Source organism: Letharia columbiana, assembly GCF_014066305.1.
Source record: "Letharia columbiana isolate WasteWater2 chromosome Unknown Sc0000005_s0, whole genome shotgun sequence".
NCBI lineage: Eukaryota > Fungi > Ascomycota > Lecanoromycetes > Lecanorales > Parmeliaceae > Letharia > Letharia columbiana.
In genome coordinates, this window is record NW_023501041.1 from 1,131,513 (window position 1) to 1,155,161 (window position 23,649).

At 48.9% G+C, this 23,649-nt stretch overlaps 11 protein-coding genes across 11 annotated transcripts; 5 read left to right on the forward strand and 6 right to left on the reverse strand.

Moving 5' to 3' along the window:
* Positions 1–65: 65 nt before the first annotated feature.
* HO173_002703 (uncharacterized protein) lies at positions 66–1,228 on the forward strand (the record flags this gene model as incomplete). The annotated part of the gene is made up of 3 exons (XM_037304635.1): positions 66–368; positions 430–598; positions 654–1,228. 3 exons carry the CDS (start codon positions 66–68, stop codon positions 1,226–1,228), a joined length of 1,047 nt encoding a protein of 348 aa, XP_037168728.1.
* Positions 1,229–1,876: 648 nt separating this feature from the next.
* Positions 1,877–4,582, forward strand: HO173_002704 (uncharacterized protein; the record flags this gene model as incomplete). Its single annotated transcript, XM_037304636.1, has 11 exons — positions 1,877–2,128; positions 2,243–2,257; positions 2,323–2,342; positions 2,404–2,466; positions 2,520–2,607; positions 2,676–2,806; positions 2,857–2,928; positions 3,118–3,338; positions 3,397–3,768; positions 3,925–4,346; positions 4,415–4,582. The coding sequence occupies 11 exons, from the start codon at positions 1,877–1,879 to the stop codon at positions 4,580–4,582; spliced, it is 1,824 nt and encodes a 607-aa protein (XP_037168729.1).
* Positions 4,583–4,753: 171 nt separating this feature from the next.
* On the reverse strand, positions 4,754–7,234 carry HO173_002705 (uncharacterized protein; the record flags this gene model as incomplete). Its single annotated transcript, XM_037304637.1, has 5 exons — positions 4,754–5,544; positions 5,640–6,108; positions 6,168–6,260; positions 6,313–6,600; positions 6,776–7,234. 5 exons carry the CDS (start codon positions 7,232–7,234, stop codon positions 4,754–4,756), a joined length of 2,100 nt encoding a protein of 699 aa, XP_037168730.1.
* A 644-nt stretch (positions 7,235–7,878) lies between these two features.
* Positions 7,879–9,090, forward strand: HO173_002706 (uncharacterized protein; the record flags this gene model as incomplete). Its single annotated transcript, XM_037304638.1, has 1 exon — positions 7,879–9,090. The coding sequence occupies one exon, from the start codon at positions 7,879–7,881 to the stop codon at positions 9,088–9,090; it is 1,212 nt and encodes a 403-aa protein (XP_037168731.1).
* Positions 9,091–9,824: 734 nt separating this feature from the next.
* Positions 9,825–10,615, reverse strand: HO173_002707 (uncharacterized protein; the record flags this gene model as incomplete). Its single annotated transcript, XM_037304639.1, has 2 exons — positions 9,825–10,250; positions 10,397–10,615. The coding sequence occupies 2 exons, from the start codon at positions 10,613–10,615 to the stop codon at positions 9,825–9,827; spliced, it is 645 nt and encodes a 214-aa protein (XP_037168732.1).
* Positions 10,616–11,332: 717 nt separating this feature from the next.
* On the reverse strand, positions 11,333–12,239 carry HO173_002708 (uncharacterized protein; the record flags this gene model as incomplete). Its single annotated transcript, XM_037304640.1, has 5 exons — positions 11,333–11,636; positions 11,694–11,830; positions 11,883–11,937; positions 12,011–12,135; positions 12,204–12,239. 5 exons carry the CDS (start codon positions 12,237–12,239, stop codon positions 11,333–11,335), a joined length of 657 nt encoding a protein of 218 aa, XP_037168733.1.
* Positions 12,240–13,696: 1,457 nt separating this feature from the next.
* HO173_002709 (uncharacterized protein) lies at positions 13,697–14,573 on the reverse strand (the record flags this gene model as incomplete). The annotated part of the gene is made up of 2 exons (XM_037304641.1): positions 13,697–14,357; positions 14,422–14,573. The coding sequence occupies 2 exons, from the start codon at positions 14,571–14,573 to the stop codon at positions 13,697–13,699; spliced, it is 813 nt and encodes a 270-aa protein (XP_037168734.1).
* Positions 14,574–14,906: 333 nt separating this feature from the next.
* Positions 14,907–17,880, forward strand: HO173_002710 (uncharacterized protein; the record flags this gene model as incomplete). The annotated part of the gene is made up of 2 exons (XM_037304642.1): positions 14,907–17,371; positions 17,427–17,880. The coding sequence occupies 2 exons, from the start codon at positions 14,907–14,909 to the stop codon at positions 17,878–17,880; spliced, it is 2,919 nt and encodes a 972-aa protein (XP_037168735.1).
* Positions 17,881–18,372: 492 nt separating this feature from the next.
* Positions 18,373–19,778, reverse strand: HO173_002711 (uncharacterized protein; the record flags this gene model as incomplete). Its single annotated transcript, XM_037304643.1, has 2 exons — positions 18,373–18,765; positions 18,906–19,778. 2 exons carry the CDS (start codon positions 19,776–19,778, stop codon positions 18,373–18,375), a joined length of 1,266 nt encoding a protein of 421 aa, XP_037168736.1.
* A 1,009-nt stretch (positions 19,779–20,787) lies between these two features.
* HO173_002712 (uncharacterized protein) lies at positions 20,788–21,438 on the forward strand (the record flags this gene model as incomplete). The annotated part of the gene is made up of 1 exon (XM_037304644.1): positions 20,788–21,438. The coding sequence occupies one exon, from the start codon at positions 20,788–20,790 to the stop codon at positions 21,436–21,438; it is 651 nt and encodes a 216-aa protein (XP_037168737.1).
* A 271-nt stretch (positions 21,439–21,709) lies between these two features.
* HO173_002713 (uncharacterized protein) lies at positions 21,710–23,561 on the reverse strand (the record flags this gene model as incomplete). The annotated part of the gene is made up of 3 exons (XM_037304645.1): positions 21,710–21,792; positions 21,960–23,334; positions 23,382–23,561. 3 exons carry the CDS (start codon positions 23,559–23,561, stop codon positions 21,710–21,712), a joined length of 1,638 nt encoding a protein of 545 aa, XP_037168738.1.
* Positions 23,562–23,649: the final 88 nt, after the last annotated feature.

Below are 23,649 nucleotides of genomic sequence, written 5' to 3' on the forward strand. Positions count from 1 at the left end.
AGGTACTGTCATAATTTACCGCTGCCCGATGGATGTTGGGGGAGTCCATACTGACCGCATCTACAATGCTGCTCACCACTCGGCACTCTGCTTTCCGGCAAGCACAATGCTACCTCAGGCTCTCGAGAACCTTCAATCGACAACAACAGTCCGCTTTTGCCCGCCTACTAAGCTCCCTTGCTGTCCTTGAACAACGCGAGGGGAAACTTCAGAGTGCATCCCTCAGCGCTGTCACTGCTGCTCAAAAGCTAGGAGGCTCAATAACAGGCTTTGTTGCCGGGAGTCGTGTTAGATCAGTGGCCGAGGAGGCTGCAAAGGTCAGGGGGCTAGAGAAGATCATCATGGTCGAGAATGGCGCATATGACAAAGTACGCTTACTGTGCCGTATACTGCTGTGATTACCCGTGATTGCTTCTAATCATTTCTCAGGCTCTCCCTGAAAATTATGCTCCTCTACTTGCTGAAAACATAAAGAAAGGAGGTTTTACACATGTGTTTGCTGGGCATTCGGCATTTGGCAAGAATCTGATGCCCAGGGTGTCTGCCCTCCTGGACGTACAACAGATATCAGATATTACCGTTATTGAGGGCGAAGATAGTGAGATCGACCAAAGTTCGTGACTTTGGCGAAGCATGCTCTGACTCGTTTGTAGCCTTCGTTCGGCCAATATACGCTGGAAATGCCATTCTCACTGTTCAATCATCAGACAAAATCAAGATGATAACAATCAGAGGCACGGCTTTTACAGCTGCCGAGGCCGAGGGCGGCTCTGCTGAGATCACCGAGGGGGTGGATCCCAAGGTTGAAATCAAGACTGAGTGGCTTTCGGAAGACTTGGCAAAATCAGACCGACCTGACCTTGCAACAGCAAGCAAAGTTGTTTCTGGTGGACGAGGTCTAAAGTCAAAAGAAGAATTTGACAGGATTATTCCACCATTGGCAGACGCTTTGGGGGCAGCCATCGGCGCATCAAGAGCAGCGGTCGATAGCGGCTTTGCGGACAACAGCTTGCAGGTCGGACAGACAGGCAAGAACGTTGCGCCGCAACTCTACCTCTGTGCCGGTATTTCGGGAGCCATCCAGCATCTTGCAGGTATGAAGGACAGTAAGGTAATAGCGGCAATCAATAAGGACGCCGATGCTCCAATATTTCATGTGGCTGACGTTGGTCTTGTTGGCAACCTTTTTGATAAAGTGCCAGAGCTGACTATAAAATTGAAGCAGTAGCGAAGAATGCTTGTCTTCATGTATATATTTCGAGATCTTACACCATCTTTGGACAGACCTTTTTACCTAAGCCACTTCGTACTTCACACCTTGCATTGTTCTCTTCGTGTTATGAAGCGAAAGAGCATGACACTGACAGGTCTTGCCCAAAATCCGAGATTCCCTGGCTGTTTCGAGTATTCGGCAAGCCGGTTATAAGCGAACCACTTCCCTGTTCATCTTCGAGGAGAGTCGCTGAGAGCGAGTTTCCAGGGCGAGGAAGGCTTGCCTACCATAGGTTTGGTCAAAGAGAAGACCTAACTTCGAGACGTAGTCAGATTACACGGAATGACAAGATTGGTAGAATGCACACTGGCATGTGGGGTTCGAATTCAATATCAGAGCAGTCGCGATGAGCAGTATGAAGATGGAAATGTGTCTGAAGCAAGTTTTCTCCGTCGGCTAAATGTTTCCAAAGTGATTGTTCACACATTTATTATTGCATTAATTGCATTATTGTAAGAGTAAAGTAAGTAAGTTACCTTAAGGTGGTTACGGGCGAAGGTACTCTACTAGTACCTCCTTTACCCCGCTCCCTTTGTCATATTTCCACTTTACCTCCGAGAACGTTTGTCAAATGCATCATGATTTCCATTTTATTTGCGGAGCATGGACGAAGACACACGACGGCTATCAGCCTTGCAAGTACGGACGGACTCTCCCAATATTGAGGCTACCGATAATGCGGCTGCCAATCATGCGCCTGCTAATACTACCAATGCGCCGAAAGCCAAGGATCATGTCAATCAAACCAACCATATTATTGCTGCGACTCCTGTGACCGCTTCAGACCGAGGGGACGCCTCCTCCAAACCGCAGAGACGCCGTAATAAGCCAAGTCTAAGCTGCGAAACGTGCACTGTAAGCCATAAGTACCAGTAATTTGTGTTTTCTAGAAAAAAGGATAGGGAAAATGGAAGGAAGGAAGAAAGAAAGAAAGAAAGAAAGAGAGAAATTGTACTTACGGTCCTTCAGATTAAGAAAACAAAGGTTGGAAGATGCCTTATCCCTGAACCTTCCTTTCCTCCTTATTCCCATGCTTACATCTCTTCTAGTGTGACCGAGGAAGACCGATGTATTCAATACCTAAGAGCACCTTCTTCCTTAAAGCACGCCGCGTCTGACTTCATGGGTAGATGTTTTGCATGCGTTAAACGGAGATCCGAATGTCACTATTCCCACCTTGCTGATCTGATCGAGTTGCTCACCCAATCTTTGACTCCAAAAAATCCTTCGTCTGATGGAGTATTAGGGAATCACATCGTGCCCTGGGCATCGATACGCCAAAAAAAAAGTCAAAACCAAGCGGTGATGCTGCGTCAAATTCTACCCTTGTCAACGTCTGTTACCCTCGACTTTGGACTTCGTCTCCATGTTGGCACAGGGACTGACTCAAGCACACGCACAGAATGGCACCACCAACCCCACAGAACGGCCACTTTCAAGGTCGTCAACTGGATCCTCGCCGATGCCACTTTCCAACGTTCCCTTCTCCCATCCTACAGCTTCCAATATCTTCAAGGCCGAACATCCCTTCAGGTGAACTTTGTGATTCTGGTTTTGCAGAGCTATCACTGACAGGGAGCAAGCAACTACTGGACCCACCAGGGCGGGCTGAACGAAGTAATCGGAGTTCTGCCAAGCAAAGACCAGGCAGATATGTTAGTTCCTCCTTCTCCTCCTTTGTAACGAAGAAAGTGTGTCCAACTTTTCACCCAATAGGCGAGCGAGTCCTTTACAATTTCATCCTTGATTAATCTTGGGCTTCGTTCAGCACTCATTTTCTTTCCATTCTGTTCCCATGCTACTAGTTCATTCTTGTCCCAAGAGGCAGCTAATTCGCGCTCAAGTCTAATTGCCAAATACTTTGATGTCGTTGATCCCGTTTATCCGATGATCCACCGCGAGTCCTTCCTACGAGACTACGAATTCTTTTGGTTGTTGGCGCCAGCGGAGCGTCCGTCTGTAGATGGGTCATTGGTCGCTCTCATATTCGTCATGCTGGCAATGGGTACACAATTTGTCACATTGCCATCGTCTGATGACAAGGAGCAAACGGCTGAATTTTATGGTAAGATACCAGCCTTGGTGTTCGAAGTAGTGTAAAAGGTCCTGACCTGATTGAAAAGTTTCGGCATCACACCAGGCGCTAAGAGTGTTCTCCTACCTCGGTCGTCCTTCGTTACGGGTCATTCAGACCATGGTTCTCATCATATACTTTCTCATGAACGATAATCACGCAGCGGATGCTTGGGCATTCGCAGGCATTCTCATCCGCCAGGCCTATGCATTAGGCCTGAACCGTGACCCGTCAATCATCGTTCCCCACGCGCACCCTTTCGAGAAGCAGCAGCGCCGCAAGGTGTGGCAAGCTGTGCTCTTCCAAGATACTTTCCTCACCGTCATACTTAAATTACCTCCTACAGCCACTCATACCGACGTCAGAATTGAGGACCTGGCTTTGGAAGTGGAAGAGTCGCTCACCGAGTCCGGCGCAACAGGTAAGCACCCTTTCTGCGTTATTTCTGCCATTTCCCGACCTCTGCTGGAAACCAAACATGTTTGTGGACTAGATGATGTGTCTCTGCATTCCGAATCTGTCTTAATACTCAAAAAGGCGTTTGAAAAGAGGAACGCTGACTCCCGGAATGCCGTAGATGTCACATACATATCGAGCATGTGGAACCTTGCAAACATAGTACAATCGACTCTCTGTACCCCGCGGTCTCTTTCGCTCCCAATATCGTCCTCGCACACCCAACGCACCAGCCTGATTGCTTCATTCCATCGCATCTACATGTCTTTCCCAGCGCCTTTCCGCACATTCACCGAAGCATCTATCTGCGACTTAGCACGCCGGAGCAAAAGGCTTGCAAGACAAACTTTGTTCCTGACAAGCAATTACTTCCACTGTCTTATGCTAGTATATGCCGACGAGCATGGGCAATTAGACATCGATATTCAGGGAACTTTAGACGCAGCTCACGAGGCCATCAATAGTTTCTTTCTGCTGCGCGCGTTGTTCGAGGACGAGGCCATGGTGTGGTATCATTTCCAACATCGAGCATTTTCTGAAGCGGTGAGCGCCCATCCTTCGTGCTGAGCGCGGGATCTATTAGAAGTCCCAGACTGACTTTCGAATATTAGCTAGTAATCGCGGAGCTAGTCAAAGCCCAAAGTGACAACATAGCAATGAATCCAACCAGAATGAGAGCTAAGAATGACGTTTTAAGGATGATTGGGATTCTACAGCTGAGTAGTGGCGTAGACATGGTGGCTCGCACGAGAGTTTCTGTGCTGAGCAGGTATTTGTGAAGGAGGTGCACAAGCGACGGCCTCTTCCCGTTGATGGTCACCACGCACAATAGCATAATACCCAGGTTTCCGTTGCGAAGCTTGTGCGAGGACATTGAGGATGTATTCGTGTTACGTTGAATTCAACGACATCTTGCCTAGAGAAACCCAGTGTATACCAAAATTCACAAATCATACATCCTTCGACCTGTCCTTAGCCAAGACACGCCTCCCTTGTCTCCGCATATATCGATTCAAACTCTCACAAAGTCGATCAAGCACCCACTCACTTTCGCTCGAATCTGCCAACATTGGGCTATCCTCCCCAATCCAATCCCATCCCACAATGCCTTGTTCCTCTTCTGCCAGCTCAATCTCTTCTTTCGACAGTCTGGAGAAGCGTATGAGCCGCGTATACTCGGCCCATTCCTCGTAGCAATACCTGCGAGGCGGGTCGTCTTTGAGGTGATTCGCTGTATGCCGTATTGCTATCGCAAGTTTCCCGGCTAGAGCTTGATCATCGAGATTGTCTAACTCGCTGACTTGCTCCATTGTAGGTGCTGGGTCCATCTCATCCTCCTCTTGCCCAACGGGCATACCTGCAGCCAGGCGTCGCTTCTCTGCAGCTTTCTGCGACTTTTTCTGCAGCCACAGCAGCAGCCATGGATACTTCTCGAGCAACTCACGCCATAAGCCTGCCTTCGGCAAAACGGTCCAATCGGCCAGCTTGAAGGTGCCGCGCTTAAAACTAGCGATGACTGTGTCGCCCATGTCGGAAATGAGGATTGTCATGGTTGGGACGGCGATAAGGGACCAGACGATAAACAAAGGTTTTCCGGCGTTGCTTTTGGGACTCAGGTCTCCGTAGCCGATGGTGAGAAGGGAGACATAACAGAAGTAAAGAGCCTGAAAATAGCTCAGACCTTGGGACTTCGATTCCGCTCTCCAGAAGCCGACAGCGCCTACGCACCAGAGAAGTCCGACTGCATAAGAATAAGCCTTCTGGCGAGCATGAAGAGAAACCGACGGGATAGTTGGTTGGCTTCAGCGACAAAAGGAGTATTCAACCATTACTTACATGCTATGAAGGACATTGTCAAGGCAGAATACCGCTTGAACTTGTGAGTATCATACTGAATTTTCCTCATTGCGTCGAACCGATCCTTTTCTTGCCTCATCAACAGGATTTTTGGTTGCCTCGAACCAACTCGTCTTAGCACCCTTAAGCCGGCAGTCACGGGACCAACCTTTGATTTCTTTTGGTGGGATTCGCGAGGGGCTGGGGTGATTGCCTTTTCCACATCGAAGTTGACCGTACGCTGTGTAAGGTTAAATGGCTCGGAAATTGGGGCTGGCTTTTTGTGATGAAGTTTGGCCAACGCATGTGCCTTCAGTTTCTCATATTCGAAGTCCGTAGTTGCAGTCCGTCGTAGTGTATGCGTTCTCTGCTTCTCGACATGCGACTTAACGACATGAGTCGATCCGAGTTCTTGGGCGAACCCTCGGATACTGGATACCATCAAACCCAGGATGATGATACCGCCAACCTAATAGGAAAAGTATCAGATATCTGTTATGCAGACAACCAATCTATGAGGTTGCTCACCGAATACGGGAAAACTAGGCCTCTTCCGACGTCGTTTGTAGGGTAGAAGTCACCAAATCCTACTGTCAGTACCGTAACGTCACAGAAATAAAGCTAGCGCTATTAGTCCAAGAAGGACGTCGGAGTTGGGCGAGGAAAGACGGACCGAGTCCACAAAAGACCAACCCTCCACTTTGGCGAACACGGCAGCGCCTCCGGCAAGCCAACAGAAGAACATCATAGTTTGAAGTATCAAATTTCGCTGATCATCGGACAGTTCAAAATGCTGAGGATAATGGCCAAGAAAGTACCCCAACATATTCAACATCAGGATCATCGATGAGACGAGGTAAAGAATGGCAGCGATGACGGCGTGCCAGAAGCCTTGGCTATAGGTCTGGTCTGGTCGGTGGGGAGGCACGTACTCATCCATGGATGCGGTGATAGCGATGAGCTAGCGTCGTCAGTCAGAAGATGTCTCATTAATACCATGATTTATGATTGCGTATAGACAGCACATGACGAATTACATAGAGGAGTAACGTCGTGTGGACAAAATTGCAGAAGACGACGGTATAATGATAGAATTGGTATGACACATGTAAGTACAGTGGAGAATAGTGACATACAATTCCTGTTGCGAAGTACCAAAGAATAATAGTGACGGGCAAAGCTACTATATAGCGTATGCGCCTGGTGAAATTGAAAAGAAGAAAGATGTTGCCAGCGAAACCACATGCTAGCGAGGCGCCATTGAGTCCCAGACACCATCTGGGGTCTGGAAAGCCCGTTGAATCTGCATCGATGCCTGGATTGGCCGGGTTGTAGTTGTTCCTCCATGATGTGACCAGTGCCGCAATGGACATGACATTGGCAAGGGGTCCAGTGCAAGCAGCGAGGAGGGGTATAGCTGTGGAGCAGAACCACCAATCTTGAGGTTGATCATCGTCGTCGGGCCTTAGGTGAAACTTCCATTTCTGCTTCCCAGGTATTTCTGGCGTAGGGGCTTTACATCTCACGCGCTGTAGTGTGCTTGTGGAAGCGTCTGTTGAATCTGAACTCCCAGGTGGAGAGTCGGTGGTGCCCATCTCGTTCTATTATGAATGAGGTGCAACATGAACCATGGTCCTGGGAGGTTACTTCCTAACGGCGACGAAGCGGGGCGTGGCGGGGAAAAGAAGCAACCAGCATATGATCGTTATCGCCAGGCCAACATGACGAGGAGGTGTATGATACAGATATATGGTTGCTCTTTATGCGCAGGCGGTGTAGAGGAGGAGGAGGAGGGAATGGCAATGAACTGTTGCATAACAACGAATCTCCGAGGAAGACGATGACAAGAACTCATTGTTCCTCATCGATGAATTTACTTAACCTTATCGGGCACTCGTAAAGTAAGCGAGGTATGGGAGATAACAGTCGAGACAGTTAACTCCGTATTACCTAAAAGGCTAAGGTACTCCACTCGTATGGTATTGAATTACCGCCACACACGTCGGCTGCCTGTTTACTGTTCAGCACCAAATGCCAAGTACCGACCCCGGCATTCTGGGGAGACTACACAACTGATGTGAGAGGAGAGAGTACGTATACTACTACTGTGTTAACCGAGAGCAGATGTCTACGAGTACTTATCTTATTTTTCACGTACGAGTACGTTGATTCACTTTTCAATAAATAGTTCGCAAATTGTACCACTTTTCTCTTTGCAGTCAGCAGCAATACGAGAGTAATGGGGCGCCAGGAGACTTCCGAAACTAAGCCCCCTTTTCCGTGGCACTTAGGAGTATTTGATGCGCATTGTCATCCGACCGATACGGTCCCGTCACTGGACAATGTCGCAGGCATGAAGACTCGAGCACTGACTGTCATGGCTACAAGGGAACAAGACCAAAGCTTAGTGGCAGATTTTGCCGACAAGCTGGGCATCACTGACGACGCAATCCCAGCCCTTGAATCTACAAGCGGCAATAAGAAATCGAGGGGCTACATTGTCCCTGCATTTGGTTGGCATCCATGGTTCTCTCATCAAATTTTCGTCGATGGGAAAGGTGTAATCCCTAGTAAACTCAATCACTACCGGATGGCCATATCGCCCTCACCAGAAAATGATGATGATTTTATTGCTACACTTCCTGATCCTCGACCACTGTCCCATCTACTCGATCAGACTCGCAGTTACCTTCAAAGGTATCCTTATGCGATTGTGGGCGAACTCGGACTCGATCGTGCCTTCCGTATCCCTGGAAACGAGTTGGCAGACAACCGATATGAGAGGGATCCAGCTTTGACGCCCGGTGGAAGAGAGGGCCGACGACTGTCACCTTACCGCGTTGATATGCACCATCAACGGAAAATCCTGAAGGCGCAACTCAACATCGCCGGAGAACTGCAAAGAGCAGTTTCTGTTCATGGTGTAGCTGCACATGGAGTAGTCTTCGAAACCCTGAAAGAAACCTGGCGTGGACATGAGAGACGATCTCTGAGCAAGCGCGAAAGGAAACGAAGAGCAACGCTCGATGCAGCACACCAAGAGGAAGAATTTTCCGAGGCAGATGAACAGAGCTCCAATTTAGGTGGTCCTAAGCCTTTTCCTCCTCGAATATGTCTTCATTCATACTCTGGGCCCGTAGATACTCTCAGACAGTACCTCCACCCATCAGTGCCTGCAATCATCTTCTTCTCCTTCTCTCTTCTCGTCAACTTTTCCTCTACCTCAAGCAAGGCCGTCGCTGCCATCCAAGCAGTGCCTGATGACAAAATTCTCGCTGAGAGTGACCTACATGCCGCCGGAGAGAAGATGGATGGCTTAATAGAGGATATTGTCCGAAAAATCTGTCAAATCAAGGGTTGGACGTTGGAGGAAGGCGTGAAGCAGTTACGATCAAATTGGTGGCACTATATATTCGGAAAGAAATTAGGGAATGAGAATGGCGCTGGATAATGATGACATTGGCCCAATACGTTCTGCTGCAAGCTTGCCTTTTATGGGCCGAGGAAGATCAGGGGGACAGAGAGAGTACCCTGTCAAAATTTCATAGCAATTGGGAACATCCCTATGAACAAATACGAACAATGTAGTTCTACAGTTCTGAGTGCTCTATCAGCCAAGGAGCACGAAATGACAGATTGCTCTGGCGGTTAAATGATGTTAGCGAGCATATTCCGAGGCCTTTTCTTGAGTGCAGAAGTTTTGGATGTAGAGTAAGACGTGGAGGAAGGGCGGGTGCTGCGCGTCAAGAACAACATGTTTTACGGAGGCCCGCAGGCTATTGCTGTTTCTTACCCGCTTCCGAGAACATGGCACCAAGAGCGAAGGGAAACCATCGGTTGTACAGTAGTATTTTTTCTATCAAATGCCGCTTCTATCAGGGGTAAGCAAGGTAGTCCATTCGTCTCGATACCTACCCTAGCGGAGGGCAGTGGGTTCCGGTAACCGTACCCAAACGGTATTGGTGTGCGGGACCGCCTACATGTATCTATTCGCTAAAGTAAGGTATCATCTCGAAGATCATTTCTGCAGAGACGACAGCATCGCTCACTATGCTTCGATCCCGTCTCAGAGACCAATTGTTCCACTTTCCCGAATAGCTATGCCAATGGGATTCCCTAGACGTCTCCAACGGATGCGCCCGAGATGTTTCGTTCAGTCCAAACGTACCAGCTCAATCCCCTCCTTTACCGTGATTTCACGTCGACTTTTCGCTCTTCGAAAGCCTGATCTATCAAGATGCGATCCAGCCGGGGCATTTTCTTGAGACCAATCTGACGCAGCTCATAATTTGGGTCCTTCGCTTTCACTGCGTCTTCTATCTCCATTTGACTGATGCGGAATTGACGGCTAGCCTCTGACTCGACGTCAAGCTGCTCTGTGTTGAGTGCCTCCTCACGGATGCGGGGAGGTGCATCCGTATCCCTCTTGCGCTTGCGAGAGTTTTTCCCTCCCTTCTTGGGAGACTTGGCCTGTCCTTGGGTATCGCCCGCTTGGATTCTGGCAGCCTTGACTCGTTTCACTATGGAATTGGGCTTAAGTCTCCCTCCGCTTAGATTGCTGATTTGTTTTGGGCTCCAATGAGCTATAACCTGCAGTAGAAGCGGTCCCCACTAGACAAAGATGTCGCCGTCAGCATTGCGATTTCAAGTAAGCGTTTCGAGTCTTGAAAAAATTCTACAGACCAAGGTCTTCCAAGACACGACTCAAGGCTCAAACACTGGTTCGATAGAGTAATATGGGTTCCGGAAATACGTACCAGATGATTCGGCCATTGCTTGATGATATCTTCAGTCTCGATACCCTCGGGCAAACGCTCTGTGGTTGCGGGAAATCCGGGGATGTGGACTCTTCGTAACTGCTGATACTTCGAGATATTCTCACCTGTGGGTAATGTGACTTTGGTGCCCGGTTCACCATGGGTCTGTCCTATGCTCCGTTCCGAGCTCTTGGAGACTTGCGCTCGCGCTGTATCCATGACTACAAGTGAGGTTGGAGATTATTGTCAAGGAGACGCTTTAGATGGTGGGATTTGGCGTTAGCACGAAGGAACGTGGGCGAAGGTTTCTCGAGAATCAATGAAAAGGTTCAGAACGTTGCCTGGAGAAGTTGTGTTGTATGAAAGCCTTGTCTTGATTCACTGTGAGGTGGCTAGAAGCACAATTTACTTAAACACAATAGCTATTCAAACGTGTCGGCTTCATCTCAGAGCTTGCGAGGCATCAGAGTGAATACCAGCTACGTTGAGAACGCCGATCCGTGAATATAGAAGTCTTGTAACAATGGCAACCGACCAGAAAGTGGTAATGGTAGCTATTAAAGAAATAGAAAAAGAAGTCTCTGAGATAGATGCAACTGTCACGCCTCAATTGTGGACGGTACAGACTCATTAAAAACTTTGAATTTGGGACAATCTGCTCTCTATCATCAGAATTGGCCATTCTTTCAAATCGATCTGACCCAGTAAACACCAGGGTTTGGCTTGCAAAAGGCAAAGCTCAACCTCAACTGCGTAGCAGATGCGAGGCCTTTCAGACAAGACACAGCTCGAGAAAGCAAATCTGTAGGCAGCTGGACATATGAGATATGAAATGTCTCAATGAATCACCAATAGCGACCTATACAGCAAGCTGGACTACCAGCATTTCCCACTAAGCTATGCTTTGACCTAGTTCAGTGATAGCAAAAGTAACACCTAACCAGACGTGGCCTTCTGCTTATCCTCCAAGACCTTCTTGACAGCCGGTCTGGCCGTGAGGCGCTCCATCCAGGCATAGTAGTGAGGGTAATCGCCTTTGAAATCGATCTTCGTATCGCCAGTGATATAGGGAGCTAGCTGGTACCACGTGACGAAGCTCAGATCAGCGTACGTGCACTTGTCGCCAACAAGGTATTCCTTGCCCTTCAGAATGGTGTCCAGGACCATCGTGACTCGCTTAACCTCGGCGCCATAGCGGTCTTTTGCCGATTGGACATTTTCGGGATGGAATTTATTGAACCTGGCACACCATTAATCAGCGTGGAGCTCATGGCCGGTGGTCTTCAGGTGGACTTACCAGGCTGCTTGGCCAAAGTACGGGCCTTGGCCTGAAGACTGGAAGTGAAGGTATTGCTTGCAGTAGTACTTTTCAGGGATAGAAGTGTACGTGAGCGAGTTGGAAGTATCGTAACGATCGATCAAGTACTCAATGATCTACATTACGTTAGTGAGTTAGTACCTGTCTGAGGAGTGTTTGGGAACTTACGGCTCCAGATTCCCAGAGAGTGATGCCAGTATTTGGATCATCGATCGCTGGTACACTGACACAGAAAGATTGGTCAGCCAGGGAATTTCCGGAAATCGAGGAGTTGACTGAGGAGAAGGTTTTCTTACCGGCCATTGGGGTTTTTGTCTGTGAATGGTTTGGCCTTGACCTCTTTGTGCAGGTCGACGAACTTGGTCTCGTATGGCAGGGCAAGTTCTTCAAGAACGATAGCGACCTTCCAGGGATTGGGTCCCTGCAACGCAAAATTCCAAAATGAGTAATGAGTAGGTGTATTGTAGAACAGCGGCCACAGGTACTGACGCTGTCGTGAGACCAGAGGGTAATTGTTTGTGTCATGGTGGAAAGGAGTGGGAGGGTGAGGTTGTGATTGTTGTTGTGATTGTTGATTTTTGAGGTGAGAATTCTGGATGAGAGCTGAGCTGATCTGTCCCTCCGTTAAATATAACTAAGGGCCCCTTCGGTAACCACATATTTTCAAAATATGCCAACATATATTACCCCACCTCTTAATAAATAAAATATAGACTTAAAATAGCACTAGTAGATAGTTGAAAATATATAAAATATATATACGGTTTCTATAATCTCGATAAGTAAGAATCGAATATAGAATAGTCGAAAAATTCTTTCTCGTTAGAGATAATTATCTTTCTATCTACTATTTAATAGTCTTATAACTAATATATCTACTACTGCTATATAGACTTTAATTATTATTAATACTTCTATTACCCCCGTCGTTACTCTATCTTTTATTATAATAAGAAGAATAGTACTAAGTAGCAGTAAGAATAACACTTGCAGCTATCTCTTCGAATAGAGAGTTATCTATAACTGAAATATAGCTACCTATTGCAGTTATGAAATGTGGCTATTAGTCATGAAAATGAAATATCGCTATTGCAGTTATAAATATCCATTATTCGTATGTGCTTAGCGCACGTTGGGTCTCAAATTATGGGTCAACCCATAATTTACATATTTTCAAGACGAAATGTGGCCTGGCAAGTGAAAATATGGTTATCGAACGAAACCGTATATACCTATATATAGTACGCTAATTTGAAAATATGTGGTTACCGAAGGTATAAAGTACGGAGTAAGAGCGAGCCGAGCGCCCCCACTTTTTGGATTTCAAATCCTTTACTTACATTACCTTCACATGCATGGGATCGAGGGGTTGCATACACGCATGCAAGGCACAAATCTAAATTGTCTAGAGTAATAAAGTCCCCCAAAAGTGAGTTGCTTGATACAGCGAGGACACCAATAGATTCTTCCATTTACCTTAGCCAGATGTTGCTTGATCTATTGGTGTCCTCGCTCTATCAAGTAACACACTTCTGGAACAGCGCAAGTACCTAAAGTGAGAAGGCCGAGTTGACTTCGGATTTTCGTCCGTCCAAAATCACAACTATCTTGTTCCTTTTTTTCTGCGACTCCTGCCACTCTCCTAGCACCTAGAATCCGTACGGAATCTAAGCATCTTGCTCTTCCCGTGCAACTTCCGCCCTCCGAGGCTCCAAACCACAGACAGAATGTATGGTAAATGGGAATCCTCGTCGTCTCACAGCCGGCCTTCCATTCAACCCGAGTCCTGCATATCTCCGTGTCCCCGTGGCGCACCTGAGAGCTGATAAATCGTTTCCAAAGTGCACCGGACCGAGGGTGGTCACGTGGTAATGCGCTGGCTCGACGCTTTTCCTTGGTGTCCCTTCGATATGAAGCTTCCAAGCTTTCTAGATCGCTAGTAGAAAAGGCAGACGATGGCGTCAAGAACCATGCTTGGTACCTCATCTGTGCGAGGGAGTGTCGCAGCGCTGCCCCAGCGAATGTTCGTGATAGCAGCATCCATCCTCCTCCGTAGGATCCTGGAATAGGCTGCCTCCAGCTCCAGCCTTGATCGCGTTGACCACATCGATTGCGAAGTCTGAGCTTCCCTCGAAGCACTGCCTGTACGTGCTCGCATCGCTCTCGCTTTCGGGGTCCATTATCTGCCGAGCAGCGATCTTACTGACGAGCTTACGGAATGGCGATGATGGAGGGGTCTTGTCATAGACTGGTTTTATCTCTTCTGGCCCAGGTACTAAACCAGCTTCATTGCACCCTTTTCTAAATTGGTCGATAGCTAGGTTCTTAAGCTGGGGCAGGTTGATTTTGTCGCAAAGTATATAGAGCTGCTGGCAAGCATCCGCAAAGTCCCACTTCTTGTCCATCGGCATATCGCTGACATTGTCAATCTTGCCCTGGTATAGCCACTTGACGAGAAGTTCGAAAGCTCTTGGGTCGTCATCAAACAGCTCGACCGAGACATCTTTCCCTCCTTCTTTCATGCTCCCATGCTCGACCTGCTTTTGGAACCATGTTGAGTGATGGCAGAGGATGTTGCGATGAAGTGACCAATGGCGCCTGGTTTTTCCGACGTAAATATCCATGGTCGAGCCTGACAGGAGTCTGAAGCGCAACAATGTTAGTCAACCAAAATGTAGCGCCGCAGGAACGGAAAAGAGGAACCAACTCTGCGAAAGTCTTTGCTGTGGTTTCGCCTATATCCGTCACTGCCATGCGAAAGGGGCCTTTGTGCTCGTAGGCAAAGTCGCAGTAGTGAATGTGCAAGGAGTCTATAGAGGAGTGGCCTGTTGGAGGAGGTGTGTATGGCGGAGTATCCATGGGCTAGGCTAATGCTTGGTCTTGAATGCTGCGGTTGAGTTCCGGAATATACAAACGAAGAGGTTGCCAAATGCTCGAACGACGATGACAACATGAAATGGATGGCAGCAGCTGAAGACTCCAGCGCTCCAGAGTTCCAGCGCAAAAGAGCCGATGACCGTATGTATCCCGTCGCGAAGATTAAGAAACGCCACAGCCGGTCCGGCGACACTACCACGGTAGTGCGATCGGTAGCGCGATATCGGTCACGTCTTTGGTATGTACGCGTTTTCCTCTTTCTTAACATATATTGTTTCAAGTACTCGTATTTCATTCCTTTGCCTTCGACGCGCAATGTCTCTAGTATCGTCACCCGTAACTTATCCACCAAGTTCGTCACCTCCACTCATACTGGAAAAGCGCAAAAGACAGCATGAGCTGGAAGTACCCTTGCAGGTAAAGAGGAAGGCTCTGAACGCGAAGGACGAAGGTCATGCGAGAGTGGAGTTCCGAACATTTGCATTGGATACCTCTGACACGGTGTCACTAAAAGCTCGGATAGTGGACAATGCACCCTCAAGGTCGCACGGGCCCTTCGCCGACGACGACGACGATGACAATTACGATGATGAAGGAATGGCGAGTAATGTTAGCATGCTTGGGTCCTTTGAAAGTGGAACCCCAAGGACAACAGCTGCGGCACCGGCTTTCAAGTCTACCCTAGCTAGACCAGATAACAGTCGGCAGCAACATTTGTCATGTCGAGCGCCTCAAGCCAAGACATCATCAGGTAAAACCTTCAAACTCCATTCGAAGCATTCACATGCTCCCGTTCCATACGAACAGCTCGTTGCTGAGCGGTCTAATACTGCACCAAGGAAGGCAACAAAGAGCTATTATGGCGTCGACGTTCACAAGCTGCTCGATGAGGCGGCCAAGGATGCCAGGAATGAGAAACATAAGAACAGCGACGCTCCACGTCCATCGATGGAAGCGCCATTGCCCAGAAAGACTTCCAAGAAAGGTCGAACGATGCTGTGGACGGAGAAGTATCGCGCCAAAAAGTTCACAGATCTAGTCGGTGATGAACGTACGCATCGTGACGTTCTGCGATGGCTCAAAGGCTGGGATCCAATTGTCTTTCCCGGCACAAGCAGACTTAAGCCAAAGACCAAGTCGATGGAGACCGAAGCAGGGCCTCGACAGCAACGGAAGATACTTTTGCTTGCAGGACCTCCCGGTTTGGGTAAGACTACACTCGCACATGTTTGCGCAAGACAAGCTGGCTATGAGGTAGTGGAGATCAACGCCAGCGATGAGAGGAGTCGTGACGTCGTCAAAGGACGAATAAAAGACTGCGTTGGTACTGAGAACGTCAAAGGTATCAACACCAAGGATGCAGCAGGTACGACTCGCAAGGCTGGAAGACCGGTTTGTGTTATAGTTGACGAGGTCGATGGCGTGGTCAGTGGGAGTAGCGGTGGAGGTGAAGGTGGATTCATTAAGGCCTTGATTGATTTGGTTAACCTTGATCAGAAGAACTCGAACGTTCTCGGATCTACCTCAGCCAATTTGGACAAATCGAAAAAGAAAGGCGACAGGTTTCGACTTTTGCGGCCGATGATCTTAATCTGTAACGACGTGTACCATTCTGCCCTACGGCATCTTCGTGCTTCCACGTTGGCAGAGATTATCCACATTAGGAGGCCACCACTGGACAAGGTCGTAGTTAGACTCAAATCAGTGTTTGACAACGAGGGTGTCGCTTGTGACGTTGATGGTGTGCGAAGGCTTTGTGAGGCAACCTGGGGTGTCAGCGACAGAAGGGAGTCTCGGACGAATCCCAGTGGTACTGGTGAAGGTGACATGCGAGGCATACTGGTGGTCGGCGAATGGGTGGCGGCGAAGATGCGAGCATCTACCGGGAAAACGGCTCGACTGACGAAGAAGTGGGTAGAGGAGCATATGCTCGAAAATCTTTCGCACGAGGGAGACGGAGCTCGAGGATTGGGTCATGGCGGCGCAAAAGAGGTCGTCGAGCGGGTTTTCTTGGATGGCGCAGGGTTTCCCAAGGCTGCCTTTACAGCGCCAAATAGCATGGGCAGAGTACAGAACAGAGACTTTCTGGGAGTGTCAGAGCTTGCGAAACACACAGCTATAAGTCGACTGCGGGACGTTGTCGACACATGTGGCGAGAGCGACCGCATTGTCACCGACTGCTTTACTGCATACCCTTCGCGTTCTTTCCAAGACGATACTTTCCTTTCCAAGCCTAACGCTGCGCACGAGTGGCTGCATTTCCATGATCGGTTGTCTTCGAAGGTGTACGGGGGTCAGGAATGGGAGCTTGGACCATATCTTGCGCAATCGGTCCTTGGATTCCACCATCTGTTCGCTTCTCCAGCAAAGCATTCATGGGCCGACCAGAAACGTTGGGATGATGAGAATGAAGAGCTGCTTCCTTTCTCCGGTCCTCGAGCTGACTATCTGGCCTCTGAGGCCTTGAAGCAGAATAGGGCTGTCCTGCTCGGCCTTCAGTCTTCTTTATCATCCCAATTGCTTCGCTCCTTCAGGTCTGCTGAGGACATCTCGACTGATCTCCTCCCAAATCTCATCAGGATGCTGACGCCCGATGTCAAGCCCATTGTTGTAGGCGGAAGTGGCGACCAGAGAGGTGCAGTAAGCGTTCGAAAGGAAGGAGAGCGAGAAATGATCCAACGTGCTGTTGGCGTTATGGGCGCTGTTGGCGTCACGCTTGAGCGAGCCAGAGTCGAGATGGGTCAAAGTGGCATCAGCAGCCACATCTATCGCATGGAGCCGTAAGCTAGCCAGTGCTGTGGCTCGGATAAGACTTACACTGACGCGTCTCTATAGGCCTCTAGACAACTTGGCGGCTTTTGAAACTGCCTGTCAAAATGGTTCAACGACAGCTCCAGCGAGATACGCGATCCGCCAAGCTCTCGACCAGGAGTATCAGAAGTACCTCCTCCGTCAGCGTGCTGATGCTCGTCAAGCTAGATATAGAGCTGGAGGTGGCCTTAGTTCTGAGGCAGATTTCGGAGCCGAGGACAGAGAAAATGCGAGCACTGAGGAAGAAGGAGTAAAGCCGAAGCCGGTAGCGGTCAAGCGTGACTTTTTTGGGAGGATCATCAATGTAGTTCTACCCGCGGCAAGAGGCCAACCAAGCCAGGGTGAGTGTGAAGAATCGCAGAATTCAAAATCAGATGAGAACGAGAAGGAGAGGAAGGTGTGGGTAAGCTTTCATGAGGGTTTCTCGAATGCGGTCAGGAAACCAATTACGCTCAAGGAGCTAATGCGAGGGTTTTGAACCAATCTTTAACCACGGGCAGGAACAAGCGAGATTCTAATTGAAATTCTTGCATTTGTTGCATTGACTAAGATGTAGGGAACTGAAACCCACGTCTTGCCCTGTGGAGATTCACCATAGAGAATAATCATTGACACCGTTAACATTGTGCAATTGTGCTGGCTACTAAAGACACTGAAAGTAGAATCTTGGCGGATATCACCACAGCCAATAGCCGTTCGCAATCAAGAAATCTATCCATACCTATTCATTGTCAGTCTCCAGCCCCTGAGATGGAGATAATACTGGGAAGATTCACCATACTCTTATCGCTAGTCGGAACCTATCAAGCGTATGTATGAGACGACCAGCTATGATTTTAACACCCACTCACGTCTGTCCAATGTCATTCCTTGGAACCTTAGAAGAGAAATACCTTCAGGAGACTTACTAGGAAGCTATTTATTCTATTAAGGATAGGAACAGGATAGCAAGGGGAGTGTACCATGTGAATCAGAGGTAGGCGAAGCGATTGGCGCAGTCGACTGGATCATGAACACGGCCAGACGTTTCCTCGAGGCGCTTGCTCACTAGCACCCATGCGTTCTCCATGACGTACTTGTACGCTTCAACAAGCAGCCTATCCTCGTTGTCATCAAAGCCAGCAGGTACCGGTTGCGTGATGACCTTGAGGTTTGTTCCCGCCTGGAAATCAAGGGCACAGGGCTTGTAGACTTCGCCTTTTGCAGCGGCGATGAGTGTCGCGTTTCGCTTGTAGCGGCCGTAGATTGCATTTCCTGTGAGGTTCGGAGGCTTGCCGTGGGAGGACCGAACGTTGTTGATGATCTCTGCGATTTCGTCGAATTGTTTGTTTTCTTGTCGCAGGCGATAAATTTCGTGGTTCTCCTAAAAGATTTTTTCTAGTCAGCTCTTGCTAGTTCTAGCCGAGAACTAGAGCCATGAGAGATGTTTCTGGACTATGGAATCAGGTTTCAAGGCTTCCGAAGACGCTTGAATGAGAAAACTTGCGATTGGGGAACTCCTACAGGATCCATGTCACCTTTCGCCTTCTTCTGTGCCCCACCAGCAGCGATACGGCTTGATGCCTCACTTAATGCTCTTTTCATCTGTGTGGCGTTTCCTCTGAGAGCAGAATCGCTATTTGACGGCCCAGTGAAATTGGTAGCAGTTGCGCTATCCGGAACAAGGTTTGCGCCAGAGGTACGACCTGATGCCACCAGTGCTCCAGGAAACACACGCTTGTTTTGGGTTGTGGTTCCCCTAGTAGGGAATGGAATGGGAAACAAGCCTGTAGAGGTGGGAGAGGAAGCCGAGGAGTGGCTGACGCTGAGATCGTATGGGCCGGTAGCTGCTGGGCGTTTCAAAGCTGTATCCGTCAACTGAGGAATGAGAAGGCCTTCTTTGAGGGCGTTGATGACCATAAGGTCGCCGTTCATGATTCCAAATCTGGATTCAGAGTGGGTCTCATTCTCGTATGAATTGACTTGCATACAATTGGCATTCATAGCTTCGAAGCGAGATTCGCTGCTCTTATACAGGGCAGTAACTCCAAGGCCAGGATTGGCTTGGAGGGAGGGGGCATGCATGGAGTCAGTACTAGAGTCGGTGCTCTGAGACAAAGATCCGAATCCATCATAGAGAGCGGCATCCCGGTGGTGGTCCCAAATCAATCTACTCGTGCCCAGAGTGGATTGTGTATATTTCGATGTACTAACGGTAGAATATTCATCGTGGTGAGGTGAGGTTGCTGCTAAGTTGGCAGACATAGTAAGATTGGCAAGGAACTCGTCGACCTCTCTCTTGATGTTGAAAATCAAGCTCACTGCACGCTGATCCATATCTGACGGGGTCGACTCTAGAAGAGCAAGGTCAGAGAGAAGCTCAATGAGGTCGGACATCTTGGTGTCTTGATCAGGTGTATCTTGGGACAAACCAGTCACGCGGTAGTAAAATGTGAACGGTAGAATATGTGTTGACGTGAACGGTAAGATATTCTTTCAGATGGGTGAGTTTACGTCTGGACCGCCCTGATAAACTTACAGGTTTGTCCGGTTTGTTCACTCGCCTTAGCGAGATGAAGTGTAAACCCGCGAGAGCAATATGAGTTGAAGCAAGGAAAGCGACGATGTTGTTGAATGTATTGCTAAGGAGTCCAGTTGGGAGAGCGCGAACAAATCGCGGACGATATGCACTAGTGGCGAATTCTGTTGTTTATGTTTTGCCAATTCGTCATCAACATCTAGTTCATTGCAAGTCACATCGTGCACCAATGTTCCGGCCTATCTTGGCCTCCTGGTCATTTTATATAAACTCTTCTTAGGAAACTTCAGTACGAAGAAGATATCAAGTAGTCATGTTTGTCTATTAACCTGCGGGCTTTGATGCTAGCAGTATTTCATGATCAGTCAGGATTATGCTGTGTAAAGAAAGCGAGGCAGAAAAATTCGACATGCCAATACAATCACTATCAAAGGTTTTTCAAATTCGATAGCAGGGGTAGAATCGCAGGCATTAGAGAAGTAGCAGATGTCGCGACGAATGTGTAGCCTTTTCGTCATGAAGTTGAGCAGCTAGCTAAGATTGCATGAGCTGATTTAGATCGGTCAAGAACAATATCTTGAGATCTCGAATAGTATTCAGCATTCGTAGACACCTCACAGAGAAAGCAGTCCATGTAGTAATGACCGGTTTAGAGAATGTTGTCAAAGGTCGATGGAGAAGCGGCGCTCCCGGCGGCAAATCAGTGTAACTTGGGAGTCTGGGACCTTTCCCCATGCGCTGTTCTTGGCCGCCCATAGCGGGGTCGTAGTGGCGTTAAAGTACTTACCCCCTCCCTTAGCATACTTACTCTTCACGACTCCCTCCCTGCCTTCTTTTTCTTTACTCCCTACTGTCCAGCTACGCAGCATGCCCAGCTTATTCTACATACTGCTCTCGCCAGTCCTGTTGTTCATTTCAATTCCTCTCTCATTATTCGCTGCTCTTACAACCACGCTAGCCTTTTCTACTTTATTCTTTCGTGCTCTTCTTGTATATGCAGAGCTCGGGGCCGTGTTAATACAGAATAAATTTGCCAGTCAACATGCAAATGAAAAGACTCTAGTGCCCACAAGCGTGACTCCAGCTGTTGCAGAGGGAAAACAGCCGCGGCACAAGAGCAGAAGAAGCAGTGCAGGTAGCGGATCCAATGGTGGATCTACAACCCCTAGACTTCCGGATACCGGTTTTGGCATCTACAGCGGTGGTGGGGTAGTACGCGACTTTGAAGGGGTGGGGGGGTGGAGAGTCCCAGGCACACCTGATGAAGATGCCATATGGACGTCTCTGAATTCTCGACTCGAATTGCCTGCAATGGTCGATGGCCGCCGGCGCAATCATCACCGCTCAAGAACTTCCGGTAGCCTCACAACCGTGTCTTTACCTCTCAATTCGCCCGTGCGATCTCGCGCGAGGACCCCCACAAGCGTTCGAGTAGGAGGGAGTACCAGTCCCGAAGAGTATTTTGCCAACCGTGCACCCTCCAAATCGACGACCGCTTTGGATGCAGCCAACATCTGAAGAGCTCTTCTGTACCATAAACCCTTGGGTTCTTCTTCTGGTTCTTCTCAAGGGTCAACTGGCACGTAAATTGACCAATAAGATGTTTGTGCCTAACGTCTACTAAGAACATCAACCATCCGTACAGCGCTATGCGTAAGTTCCAGGTCTACCGAGACGCCTTTCTACAGTACACACCAGGATACCCGTCTATTGTTGTACAGCGACGCCCGCAGACCGAATGCCCGGACCATCTCATGGGACGGACCGAAGTCCTCCGCTTCCAAAAGCACTACGCCTGCCTTTCGTGACGTGAAACTTCCTCCATTTCTTCTCGCATGACATGGTTAAATTCAGAAAAGCCGTCCAGATATACTGCGCCGGCAACTCTGAAGTCAGCGTCTGCTTTCTAACGCACCGAATTGAGTCAAGTCTGGAGAACGTAGGGGGAAAGAGGAGACATCCCATAGCTACTCCCCCAACATGTCTTGGGGTGCAAGTTTCGGTATCGACAAAAAAGGACTGCTCGGAAGTTTACGTACCATGGTGACCGGCTTTTTTGATGATCAAAACCTTGGCTGAGCCATTGTCAACCTCCTTCTCGGCGGCAGAGGCTGTCTTCCAAATTAACGCCTTCTCCTCCTCCATCTTCTGCTCAGCGGCGTAGCCACCAGCTATATCCATCCAATCATTCTCTCCGTACATAAGAACGACAGGAATGCCATTCTCTCGCTTTCGCACCGCCGACTCGACACTGGAAGTCGTCGATCCATCCGGTTGTAGGTATTGCCGGCCGACGCCTTGAATACGCCGTATAAGGGGACTCCGGGCAAATGCGCCCGGTGCCAATATGTACGCTAGGGCAAACTCCCCACTACCTCGCTGCTTGAATAGTGAGTACGCGTAATTGTGGAGAGCCTGAGCTTCTTCTGTTGCCAAGTGAGAGAATCGTCGAGATGTCCAGCCTGAGACGAAGCGGGGACCCAACGGCCCGGACCAGCGAACCAAGCTGAACGGAGAGATGTTCGCGTCCCACAGGTAGGTCAGCCATTTGGGCAGTGGTTTCCTTGGAGCAGTAGGTAGCGTTTTGTCTACAGTCTTGCTGGTCTCCTGTCCTTTCGATCTGGCATTTAGAAAGTTGTTCTTGTCTCCTTGCTTCGCGGATTCTGGTATCTTGGGGTTTGAGCTGCTCTTCACATCTTCTTCTTGATCTTGGCTGAACTCATTGGTTAGGGTGGAGTCTGTGGGTTCCGGCATTTCAGCATTTACGGCGTACGGATCCTCAGGTATCCCGACGGGGGAAGCCAGAATCAATTTGTTCAGATGTCCAGGGTATTTCAACGCATAAGCAACGGACATGTAACCACCTAGAGAGTGACCGACGAGAGTGAACCGATCGATCTTTCTTTGCACCCGCCATTCCTCTAGAGCATCGATAAACCAGTTTTCTGCTTCGGTGATGCACTTTTGCCGATCTTTGGAGTGAAGTTTGAACGGTGGTCTACTACTTCGACCCATTCCCAGGAGATCAAGGGCATACACTTTCCACCCTTTGACTCGACTTAGTCCTTCGAAATTCTTATAGAAGAAGCCAAGTCCTGCACCATAGCCATGAAGGATGACCAAATTCTGGTCAATGTCCTCGCCCATGCGTTCCACCGAGAACTCGTTGAGGGCTCGATTATTGCCGCTTAGTTTCACCAAATTTGAATGCCATTGCCGGGGTCCGTATGGATCGCTATTGGAATGCGTCTGGACAGCCGAGGCCTTGTCGACGCTATTATCTGAGAAGGATGCTGTTGATGGGGTTTCGGAGGGTAGCATCTTCCCCGTTTGTGTGTGGGTCGGAGGTTGCTTGAGGTAGGGAATGTATGACAGAACAGTATGTTCGGCTTTGGCAGCTGGTATATTTGCCCACTACGCTAAATCAGCACAATGCACCTTCTTCCCTCAAGATTACCAACCCATTGACTGAAACCTTCCTTGTAGCCTAATGTAAAGTACCCACCCGTCCTTCCCGTCCTTGCTGTCCTGTTTGTCCCCGTGGATGTGTTGCTTGCTTTTTCACGTTGGGAGTCCCGGGGACTGTGCTGAGGGCTTGCTCGTGATCCATCGTCGCCGCCATTAGCGGTGGCGGTAGACATGATCGCGGTGTGTTGCGAGCCCCCTAGCTGCACGGAAGTTGTAAACCGAGTCACACAACGTGGGCTGCAGAGGACAATTGTCGGCAAG